The sequence below is a fragment of the Coregonus lavaretus genome (genome assembly GCF_964263955.1).
Source record: "Coregonus lavaretus genome assembly, contig: HAP1_SCAFFOLD_266, whole genome shotgun sequence".
NCBI classification, from domain to species: domain Eukaryota; kingdom Metazoa; phylum Chordata; class Actinopteri; order Salmoniformes; family Salmonidae; genus Coregonus; species Coregonus lavaretus.
Genome location: NW_028164896.1, coordinates 260,205 through 272,941, shown reverse-complemented (window position 1 = coordinate 272,941; position 12,737 = coordinate 260,205). Strand labels below are relative to the sequence as shown.

The following is a 12,737-nucleotide window of genomic DNA, read 5'->3' as shown; positions in this document are numbered from 1 at the left end:
ATAACTGTAGCTCAGCTGGTCCTCTGTAGCTCAGCTGGTAGAGCACGGCGCTTGTAACGCCAAGGTAGTGGGTTCGATCCCCGGGACCACCCATACACAAAAAAAAAAAAAAAATGTATGCACGCATGACTGTAAGTCGCTTTGGATAAAAGCGTCTGCTAAATGGCATATTATATATTATTATATTATATACATAGCTTTCTTCCAAACAAAAAACGAAACATGTAAAAATAAAGGTAGCAAACGAGAGAGCAAAAAGGAGATATAAATAAACTCGACACTTCAAGTACTTCTAAATATAAGTATGTCTAAATATACATTAAATACATTAAATCATGATGTCACGCTGATATTTGTTATTTTTTTGAATGGCTATAAAAAGCTTATAGACATAATATACAGTGCCTTCAGAAAGTATTCACACCTCTTGACTTTGTTGTGTTACAGACTGAATTTAAAATGGTTTGTGTCACTGGCCTACACACAATACCCCCATAACGTCAAAGTGGAATTACGTTTTTAGGAATGTTTACAAATTAATTCAAAATTAAATAAGTTCAGGAGTAAAAATGTGCTAAACAAGTCACATAATAAGTTGCATGGACTCCTTTTGTGTACAATAAAAGTGTTTAACATGATTTGTGAATGCCTACCTAATCTCTGTACCCACACATACAATTATCTGTAAGGTTCCTCAGTCGAGCAGTGCATTTCAAAGACAGATTCAACCACAAAGACCAGGGAGGTTTTCCAATGCCTTGCAAAGAAGGCCACCTATTGGTAGATCGGTTGAATTCTAAAAGAAATGCGGACATTGAATATCCCTTTGAGAATGGTGAAGTTATTAATTACACTTTGGATGCTGTATTAATACACCCAGTCACTACAAAGATACAGGCGTCCTTCCTAACTAAGTTGCCAGAGAGGAGGGAAACAATCCAGCAGTGCAAAGCTCTTAGCGACTTACCCAGAAAGACTCACAGCTTTTAATTGCTGCCATGTATTGAATTAGGGGTGTGACTAATTATCTAAATAAGCTATTTCAGTATTTCATTTTCAATACATTTGCAAACATTTCCTAAAACCTGTGTTCACTTTGTCATAATGGGGTGTTATGTGTTTTTGAATATCCCTTTGAGAATGGTGAAATTATTAATTACACTTTGGATGGTGTATCAATACACCCAGTCACTACAAAGATACAGGCGTCCTTCCTAACTAAGTTGCCAGAGAGGAGGGAAACTGCTCAGGGATTTCACCATGAGGCCAATGGTGACTTTAAAACGGTTGCTGAGGTTAATGGCTGTGATAGGAGAAAACTGAGGATGGCTCAACACCTTTGTAGTTACTCCACAATACTAACCTAAATGACAGAGTGAAAAGAAAGAAACCTATAGACAATAAAGATATTCCATAACATGCGTCCTGTTTGCAATAAGGCACTAAAGTAAAACTGTTAAAAAAGTGGCAAAGAAATTAACTTTATGTCCTGAATACAAAGCGTTGTGTTTGGGGCAAATCCAACACATCACATCACTGAGTACCACTCTTCCTATTTCCAAGCATGGTGGTGGCTGCAACATGTTATGGGTATGCTTGTCATTGGCAAGGAGTAGAGAGCTTTTTAGGATAAAAAATAAATTGAATAGAACTAAGCACAGGCAAAATCCTAGAGGAAAACCTGGTTCAGTCTGATTTCCAACAGACACTGTGAGACAAATTCACCTTTAAGCAGGACAATAACCTAAAACATATATCAAATATACGCTGGAGTTGCTTACCAAGATGGCATTGAATGTTCCTGAGTGGCCTGGTTACAGTTTTGACTTAAATTGGCTTGAAAATCTATGGGAAGACTTGAAAATGGCTGACTAGCAATGATCAACAACCAACTTGACAGAGCTTGAATAATTTTTAAAAGAATAGTGTGCAAATATTGAACAATCCAGGTGTGCAAAGCGCTTAGCGACATACCCAGAAAAACTCACAGCTTTTAATTGCTGCCATGTATTGACTTAGGGGTGTGAATAATTATATAAATAAGCTATTTCAGTATTTCATTTTCAATACATTTGCAAACATTTCTAAAAACCTGTGTTCACTTTGTCATAATGGGGTGTTATGTGTAGATGGGTGAGGGAAAAAATATATTGAATCAATTTTGAATCAGGCTGTAACACAACAAAATGTGGCATAACGAAGGGGTATGAATACTCTCTGAAGGCACTGTAAATATATTATGTTTAAGATAAATAATTCAAGTACTTCATGTTGGTTTGACCTGCGCCACAGTTCTCTGGGCCCCTCTTCTGAGCAGCTTCTTGGCCGATACCTTAAACTCCTCTGTCTTCAGAACGTATATGATGGGGTTGAGCATGGGTGGCAGTACCGAGGTCAGGGAGAGGTTGATGATCCGGGCGTTGGTTGGTATGATGGGGTGGAGGACGTATGTTAAAATAACAGGCAAGTAGAATATGGCCACCAGTATTAGGTGTGAGGTGCATGTCTTAATGGCTCTGAGTCTGGGAAGGAGAGAGAGAGAGAGAGAGAGAGAGAGAGAGAGAGAGAGAGCGAGAGAGAGAGAGAGAGAGAGAGAGAGAGAGAGAGAGAGAGAGAGAGAGAGAAAGAGAGAGTGAGAGAGAGGGAAATAGAGAGGGTAATAGAGAGAGAGAGAGAGAGAGAGAGAGAGAGAGAGAGAGAGAGAGAGAGAGAGAGACAGAGAGAGAGATGGAGGGAGAGAGACAGAGAGAAAGAAAGAAAGAAAGAAAGAAAGAAAGAAAGAAAGAAAGAAAGAAAGAAAGAAAGAAAGAAAGAAAGAAAGAAAGAAAGAAAGAAAGAAAGAAAGAAAGAAAGAAAGAAAGAAAGAAAGAAAGAAAGAGGTGGACGGAGAGAAAGAGAGAGAGAGAGAGAGAGGTGGAGGGAGAGAGGTGGAGAGAGAATGTGTGCCAGTACAGTATGTGATCATCTATCCAGTAAGTTTAATTGTATTCTCAATATTTCCCAGTATTTATCACTCTAACAAGTCCATCACTCTAACAACATATTTCTGAGGCCTCACACCAATCAGTATGTAGGCCTTTCTGGCTTGGACAAGGCTACTTACTGTCTTGACATGACTTACTGATACCAATCTGGATTACTTCTCACCTGTCCTGGGGCACTGTGATGGTGAACAGGGCGTGTGTGATACAGATGTAGGTTGATATGATGAAGACCATGGGGAGATAGAGGACTATACAGGTGTTGATTTGGCTCATCACTATGTTAGGGACCACATCAGAACAGGGGGCCGCCAGACGGAACAGGGGACCGTGGTCACAGAAGTAGCTGTTGATCACCAGAGACCTACAATACAATACATTATACAACATTTTTATTGTGCAGATATCAGAGCGAACAACAGAAATGTGTCTTCAGCAACATTTTCTCCACCGGTTTCAGGTTCACCTCCTTATCCACTGGAATGTCTGATATGAATGAGCAGGTGTCCTTAATGTTTATTGTGCAAGGTTTTGACCCGAACTTCTTTATCAAGTCTGCATTTCATGAGTTTATTTGTCGTACCCAGCACCAATAAGTTATTGGACTGGAGGTTCGTACACTACGACTGAAACAAACAGTTTGATTTGATTTATCAGAGTAAGCTATATTCACAGAAGCTATGTTTGCTGTAGAGTCATTGCACTACAACATGGTACATACTAACCTACAGAAAGAGAGGCGGGTGATGAGGCCCACAGAGATCAACAGCATCAACACAGCAAACGTCCAGGCAGCCCCAGTCAGCCGGAGCATGGACCTGTGAGTCACCATCATGTGGTACCTGGAAAGAACACTAGAATGGAACTTTGAGGGTTGATGACATAGCCCCTCTAGTAATTTAATAGGATCTCTGTGGGAAATAATAATCTGTTCAACTTTATCGTGTTATTATCCTCAATGGTTTTATAATTATTCAGTCGAGATTCCCACATTTGGGGAACTTGCAGGAGTCAGCACGGCCCGAGTGCAATGGCCAAGCCTCACCCTGGGTAAACCTCTGTGATGAAGGTGGCTCCGCTGCCAGGTAACTATATCCTTCTATATATTTTAAATACAGTGTATCCATATGGATACATATGGTGTGTTAGAACATATTTTTTATTTAATACATTTACAAAATAATTTTGAATAAATTGTCAAATAAATCAAATCATTCAATTAAAAATACGTTATTTATCCCATAAGGGTCACATAATGTAGGCTTTTTGAATTTGAATTTAGTCAATGATTTGATTTATTATCTGAGACCTGAGTGGGCAGCAGATGGCCACCAGCCTGTCATAGGAGAGGATGGTGAGGTTGAAGGACTGCATGGTGAGGAAGAGGAAGATGAAGAAGAGGCTAGTGAGGCACTGGTCGTAGGAGATGAGCTGTCTGCTGAACAGGAACATATCCAGCAGTTTGGGGACCAGGGCCGTGCTCTCACACACGTCTGTGAAGGCCAGGTTGAACACAGCAATGTACTTGGGGCTGTAAGGTAAGATCATAACATAAATATCTAATAATATTAATATAAATGTCATGTAAAGGAGATTGGGGGCCAGGGCATGCTCCCACACATGTCTATGAAGGCCAGGGGATAAAGGAACTATAATACTTCCTTTATAGAATGTCCAATAAAGGAAGTATTATACTGTATTATGTTAATGAGATAAAAGAGGTCTGATTACCTTTGGAGACTACGGTCCACGTAGATGCCAGTCATGACGAAGGTGTTTCCCACCTAGACCCAATACACACACACACACACACACACACACACACACACACACACACACAAAAAGACACACACACACACACACACACACACACACATCAGAAATGACCCAAAATGGAAATGCAGGTACATGCATTAGGCCAGTGACTATGGGTGGTGCTATAGGCCCCAACATAGTTCAGCTGAAATGTATATTAGGTTTTCTTAAGTTTTACTTCTATATGAAAGTGAACAACTTTTGAGTTTTATCAACTGGACCAACTAGCTGATGCTGGCCGCACGTAACACCCTGGACCAGAGCTAGTTAGTAACACCCTGGACCAGAGCTAGTTAGTAACACCCTGGACCAGAGCTATGGACTAACCAGAGAGATGATGTATACAAAACAGAGGAAGACGTAGTAGTACTTCATGTGGGGGATGGCTATGAAACCACTGATGAAGAAGTAAGGGGGTCGGATGATGGTGTTGATGTTCTCTGTCTGGTTAACGTCAGAGGTCAGGGAGCTCATCCTGACTGGTGGTGTTAACGGTTCCCTCTGGCTGGTAGTAATCTGGGGAAATACATTAACAATTAATACATTATTATAAAAATAAAGACATTCATAACTGTGTATTAATTCACCTGTTGACACAAGCATCATTGAAGCATCGTTAGTGCAAAGAGAATTATCCAAGTTAATCAAAAACGTACATTAAAAATAAATAAAATAAATGCATTTTATATTTAAATTGTTTTTTTACTTTATTAAATGTTACCGCATTCGATACCAGCTGCTAAAAAAAGGGTTAAACCACTCACTTCAGACATCAAACTAAATACCAGAATGTCAACAACTCCATCAACACCGTCAACTACTAAAGCCACTGTTTATCATGTAACGTGATGTAAAGTTGAACCCACCTCCTCAGGTGATATGGTGGACCTGACAGCCCACGTCTACTGTGAGTACCTGGGCAGGTTGAACAGGCTTATGTACTCTATCATCTCTACCTGCTGGCCATTAGTGGAGCCAATAGAGTTACATCAGGGATTCCCAATCCTGGTCCCGGGGACCCAAAGGGATGCACATTTTAGTTATTGCAACAACACACTTGACTCAGCTAATCAACTCATCATCAAGCCTTTGATTAGATGAATCAGGGCAAAAACCAAAATGTTGTTGACACTTTGGGAAACACTGAAACACTGAATGACATGTATAATACTGTATAATAATAGGATCTCTATGGTGAAGTCATCATGGAGGGGTGGGCTGACATAAAGGTGTCCATGTCCAGATATAGGATTTAGGAGCATTTTCCTGCAAAGTAGGAAATGTAAAACTTGTAGTGTATTTGAGGTGAAAAAATGCTTCTAAAGTTTGTAATGTTGAACATCTCATTCCAAAATCATGGGCATTAATATGGAGTTGTTCCCCCCCTTTGCTGCTATAACAGCCTCCACTCTTCTGGGAAGGCTTTCCACTAGATGTTGGAACATTGCTGCTGGGACTTGTTTCCATTCAGCCACAAGAGCATTAGTGAGGTTGGGCACTGTACAGGCCAGTCAAGTTCTTCCATGTCCAGATTTAGGATCTTAATTGGATCACCTCATCCACATAATAATTCACATTTCCTTTTGCTGCAGGATAATTTTCATGCTGTAGGAGACTGGTTTAAATTAAGATCCTACAGCTGTAGTAGCATTTCTCCACCACTAGGATGGAGAATTTCTCTCCCACAGGGATGGACACACCTGGGCCAAACACTCCTTTGGGCCAAAACACTCACCTGAATAACACAGGGAAGTGATGTGTTTAGAATTATGTCATTGTTTGGTATATGGAATCATTATTTATTTATTTTATTTGTATTTATTTTTTGTCATTTAGCAGACGCTCTTATCCAGAGCGACTTACAGGAGCAATTAGGGTTAAGTGCCTTGCTCAAGGGCACACCGACAGATTTTTCATCTAGTTGGCTCAGGGAATAGAACCAGCAACCTTTTGGTTACTGGCACAACGCTCTTAACCACTAAGCTACCCGCTCAAGACAACTCATAGCCCCCATTCTCATCGACGGGGCTGTAGTGGAACAGGTTGAGAGCTTCAAGTTCCTTGGTGCCCACATCACCAACAAACTATCATGGTCCAAACACACCAAGACAGTCGTGAAGAGGGCACGACAAAAGCCTATTCCCCCTCAGGAGACTGAAAAGATTTGGCATGGGTCCTCAGATCCTCAAAAAGTTCTACAGCTGCACCATCGAGAGTATCCTGACTGAATGCATCACCGCCTGGTATGTCAACTGCTCGGCCTCCGACCGCAAGGCACTACAGAGGTTAATGCGTACGGCCCAGTACATCACTGGGGCCAAGCTTCCTGCCATCCAGGACCTCTATACCAGGCGGTGTCAGAGGAAGGCCCTCAAAATTGTCAAAGACTCCAGTCACCCTAGTCATAGACTGTTCTCTCTGCTACCGCATGGCAAGCGGTACCGGAGCGCCAAGTCTATGTCCAAAAGGCTTCTCAACAGCTTCTACCCCCAAGCCATAAGACTCCTGAACAGCTAATCATTGCTACCCTGACTATTTGCACTGCCCCACTCCACCCCACCCCATTTTTTTACGCTGCTGCTACTCTGTTAATTATTTATGCATAGTCACTTTCACTCTACCCACATGTACATATTACCTCAACTACCTCAACTAGCCGGTGCCCCCGCACATTAACTCTGCATCGGTACCCCCCTGTGTATAGCTGTCACGCCCTGGCCTTGAGAGGCCTGTTGTTTTTATAATATAATAATAATAATATGCCATTTAGCAGACGCTTTTATCCAAATATACTTACAGTCATGCGTGCTTACATATTATTATTTTTTTTTTGTGTATGGGTGGTCCCGGGGATCGAATCCACTACCTTGGCGTTACAAGCGCCGTGCTCTACCAGCTGATTGGGGATCATCGTTAAGTAGTCCATTGCCTGCTGTGCATTGTGGGATGTTGTTCCTGTCAGGCTGGTATGTGTATAGCCCTTTGGACTTCACGTTACGTTGTTGTCTTGTTGTATGTTTATTTGAGTTAATAAACATGTACGCTTTTCACGCTGCACCTTGGTCCGACCCGTCTCTCAACGTTCCTGACAGAAGATCCCACCAAACGAAGACCAAGCCGCTTGGCCAGGAGGAACAAACACCCGGGACACAGCGGGAGGCTACGTTGGTAGATTTTTACATTTTAGTCATTTAGCAGACGCTCTTATCCAGAGCGAATTACAGTTAGTGAGTGCATACGTTATTTTTATTATTTTGATTTTTTTTTCATACTGGCCCTCCGTGGGAATCGAACCCACAACCCTGGCGTTGCAAATGCCATGCTCTACCAACTGAGCTACATCCCTGCCGGCCATTCCCTCCCCTACCCTGGTCGACACTGGGCCAATTGTGCGCTGCTCCATGGGTCTCCCGGTCATGGCCGGCTACGACAGAGCCTGGATTCGAACCAGGATTTCTAGTGGCACAGCTAGCACTGCGATGCAGTGCCTAGACCACCAATTAGTGAGGTTGGGCACTGTACAGGCCAATCAGCCGTCTCTGATTGGGAGCCACCCTGGCCAACATAGATATACCAAACCAGAAAGTGAAACCTAGAACACACATAGACTATACACACCCTGGCTCAACATATTAGAGTCCCCAGAGCCAGGGCGTGACAGTACCCCCCCTAAACCAAATACCACCGGGGAGGGACTGGGTGGGCACTCCGCTTAGGCGGCTGATCCGGTTCCGGGCCTGATCCCCGCTCCCTCTCCAACCCCCCAAGGTACCCCTGGTCCGGTCTGGCCCCGCTGGCCGGAGCTGGACTGCACACTGGTGGAGCGGATTGCTCTAGCTCCGGCATGAAGCATCTGACCGGTGCCGGACCACCCACCGGTGGAACAGGCACGGGCCGTGCCGGACTGACGACGCCCACCACTGGCTTGGTGTGGGGAGCAGGAGCGGGCCGAGCCGGGCTGTCGAAGCGCACCCCTGACTTGGTGCGGGGAACAGGCACGGGCCGTGCCGGACTGACGACGCACACCACTGGCTTGGTGTGGGGAGCAGGAGCGGGCCGAGCCGGGCTGTCGAAGCGCACCCCTGACTTGGTGCGGGGAGCAGGAACGGGCCGAGCCGGGCTGACGAAGCGCACCACTGACTTGGTGCGGGGAGCAGGAACGGGCCGAGCCGGGCTGACGAAGCGCACCACTGACTTGGTGCGGGGAGCAGGAACGGGCCGAGCCGGGCTGACGAAGCGCACCACTGACTTGGTGCGGGGAGCAGGAACGGGCCGAGCCGGGCTGACGAAGCGCACCACTGACTTGGTGCGGGGAGCAGGAACGGGCCGAGCCGGGCTGACGAAGCGCACCACTGACTTGGGGCGGGGAGCAGGAACGGGCCGAGCCGGGCTGACGAAGCGCACCACTGACTTGGTGCGGGGAGCAGGAACGGGCCGAGCCGGGCTGACGAAGCGCACCACTGACTTGGTGCGGGGAGCAGGAACGGGCCGAGCCGGGCTGACGAAGCGCACCACTGACTTGGTGCGGGGAGCAGGAACAGGCCGGACCGTACTGGGGACACACACCACTGGTCCTACGCAGGGATCTGGAATGGGCCGGACTGGACTGGTAACACACCCCAGTACCTCTCGCCGTGCCTCTAGACCTTCCACCCCCTCTTCGACCAGTGGCCCCCGTAACCTGGCGGCCTCCTCTGCCAATCCGCTGGGCCGCTCTGCCGCGGTCTCCTGCTGGCCCGTCGTCCACGGCGTTAGCCCCCCCCCTAAAAATTTTCTGGCCGTCTCTCCTACCCGTGGACCAGGTCTCCATGTCCCTCGCCAGCCTTTCGCCCTTCTGCCACAATGTCAAGCCCTTCTCTTCCTCACTCGGCTTGACCCAGTCGAGGAGGCGAAGGAGATCTGCTAGAGATCTCCCTGGCGATGGCTCCTGGACACGCTGCTTGGTCAAATCTTGGTGGTTTCTTCTGTCACGATCGTCGGTGAGAGAGGAGGACCAAGGCGCAGCGTTGAAGGCGAACATATTTATTATATTAATGATCACACGATCAAAACAACAAAACGATGACGTGACAGTCAATGGTCATACACAAACCAAATACGAACAAGAAACCACACCAAATGAATGCCTAACGGCTACCTAAGTATGACTCCCAATCAGAGACAACGAGCTACAGCCGTCTCTGATTGGGAGCCACCCTGGCCAACATAGATATACCAAACCAGAAAGTGAAACCTAGAACACACATAGCCAGGGTGCACTTCAGCCACACTCAAGGTCCTAAACGATATTATAACCGCGATTGATAACAGACAGTACTGTGCAGCCGTCTTCATCGACCTGGCCAAGGCTTTCGACTCTGTCAACCACCGCATTCTTATTGGCAGACTAAATAGCCTTGGTTTCTCAAATGACTGCCTCGCCTGGTTCACCAACTACTTCTCAGATAGAGTTCAGTGTGTCAAATCGGAGGGCCTGTTGTCTGGACCTATGGCAGTCTCTATGGGGGTGCCACAGGGTTCAATTCTTGGGCCGACACTTTTCTCCGTGTATATCAATGATGTCGCTCTTGCTGCTGGTGACTCTCAGATCCACCTCTACGCAGACGACACCATTTTGTATACATCTGGCCCTTCATTGGACACTGTGTTAACAAACCTCCAAACGAGCTTCAATGCCATACAACACTCCTTCAGTAGCCTCCAACTGCTCTTAAACACTAGTAAAACTAAATGCATGCTTTTCAATCGAACGCTGCTGGCACCCGCCCACCCGACTAGAATCACCACTCTTGACGGGTCTGACCTAGAGTATGTGGACAACTACAAATACCTAGGTGTCTGGTTAGACTGTAAACTCTCCTTCCAGACTCACATAAAGAATCTCCAATCCAAAGTTAAATCTAGAATCGGCTTCCTATTTCGCAACAAAGCCTCCTTCACTCATGCTGCCAAACATGCCCTCGTAAAACTGACTATCCTACCGATCCTTGACTTCGGCGATGTCATTTACAAAATAGCCTCCAACACTCTACTCAGCAAATTGGATGTAGTCTATCACAGTGCCATCCGTTTTGTCTCCAAAGCCCCATACGCTACCCACCACTGTGACCTGTACGCTCTTGTTGGCTGGTCCTCACTACATGTTCGTCGTCAAACCCACTGGCTCCAGGCCATCTATAAATCACTGCTAGGCAAATCCCCGCCTTATCTTAGCTCATTGGTCACCATAGCAGCACCCACCCGTAGTCTGCGCTCCAGCAGGTATATCTCACTGGTCATTCCCAAAGCCAACACCTCCTTTGGCCGCCATTCCTTCCAGTTCTCTGCTGCCAATGACTGGAACGAATTGCAAAAATCTCTGAAGCTGGAGACTCTTATCTCCCTCACTAACTTTAAGCATCAGTTGTCAGAGCACCTTACCGATCACTGCACCTGTACACAGCCCATCTGAAATTAGCCCACCCAACTACCTCATCCCTATATTGTTATTTATTTTGCTCTTTTGCACCCCAGTATCTCTATTTGCACATAATCTCTTGCACATCTAGCATTCCAGTGTTAATAGTATTGTAATTATTTTGCACTATAGCCTATTTATTGCCTTACCTCCATAACTTGCTACATTTGCACACACTGTATATATATTTTCTGTTGTATTTTTGACTTTATGTTTTTTACCCCATATGTAACTCTGTGTTGTTGTTTTTATCGCACTGCTTTGCTTTATCTTGGCCAGGTCGCAGTTGTAAATGAGAACTTGTTCTCAACTGGCTTACCTGGTTAAATAAAGGTTAAATAAAAAAATAAAAATAAATAGACTATACACACCCTGGCTCAACATATTAGAGTCCCCAGAGTCAGGGCGTGACCATAAAGACATTCTCTTTGGCGACTACTAAGTATTTTAAAGTCTCCTGCTCTGGGTTGGATATGTCAATGTGTAGTTCACAAATGCATAATCTACTGTATGATCAGAATTACTGTTTTACCTCAATTAGCCATGAAATCCCTAGTTAGAAAGCAACTGTTTTTCTGGAAGTTGTTGCGCCATTTTCCCCCTACATTTTCCCTACATGCTGAGTTAATTAGTCCCTTAACCTTTTGGCCCTGGCGGAGACTTGAATCACCCCAGAGAACACTGCTACTGCAGCTGCCCTGTCTTCATCAGACTATGTGTTCTCTCATAATCCTAGAGCATCTGGTCGTCGCGGTGGTGGCACAGAACTACTCATTTCTCCTAAGTGGAGATTTATTATTTTCTCCCTCTCTCACCTGTCCATCTCCTCATTTGAAATTGTTGTCATCTATTGCCCACCAGGTACCCTTAGAGAGTTCCTCAATGATCTGGACACCTTGATAAGATCATTTTCATGGCTCACCGCTCTTAGTATTTGGAGACTTCAACCTCCCGATATCTGCCTTTGATTCATTTCTTTCCAACTCACTCTTTCCCCTCCTTGCCTCTTTCGACCTCACCCTTTTCCAGTCACCTCCAACTCACAAGGCAGGCATTACACTTGACCTCATCTTTACTAGAGGCTGTTCTCCTACTAATCTCACTGCAACCCCCCTCCAGGTCTCTGATCACTACTTTGTTTCCTTTTCTGTCTCCCTTTCCTTCAACCCTAACCACTCAGCCCCTACCCAGATGGTCTCTCTCTCTTTCCCACTATTCACTCCTCTTCTATCCTATCATCTCTTCCTTCTGCTAAATCCTTCTCCCTCCTGTCTCCTGATTCTGCCTCTTCGACCCTACTCTCCTCCCTTTCCACATCCTATGACTCGCACTGTCCCATTTCCTCCCGGCCGGCTCGGCCCTCCCTTCCTGCTCCGTGGCTGAGTGACTCATTGTGAGCTTACAGAACAGGGCTGCGGGCAGCTGAGTGACAATGGAGAAAAACTAAACTTCCGGAGGACCTATCATCCTTTCCCTCCCTCCTC

General features: G+C 45.5%; 1 protein-coding gene across 1 annotated transcript; it reads right to left on the bottom strand.

Moving 5' to 3' along the window:
• Positions 1–2,266: 2,266 nt before the first annotated feature.
• Positions 2,267–5,270, bottom strand: LOC311116478 (olfactory receptor 1F1-like; the record flags this gene model as incomplete). The annotated part of the gene is made up of 6 exons (XM_084191558.1): positions 2,267–2,522; positions 3,148–3,345; positions 3,707–3,823; positions 4,291–4,512; positions 4,713–4,765; positions 5,124–5,270. 6 exons carry the CDS (start codon positions 5,268–5,270, stop codon positions 2,267–2,269), a joined length of 993 nt encoding a protein of 330 aa, XP_084047684.1.
• Positions 5,271–12,737: the final 7,467 nt, after the last annotated feature.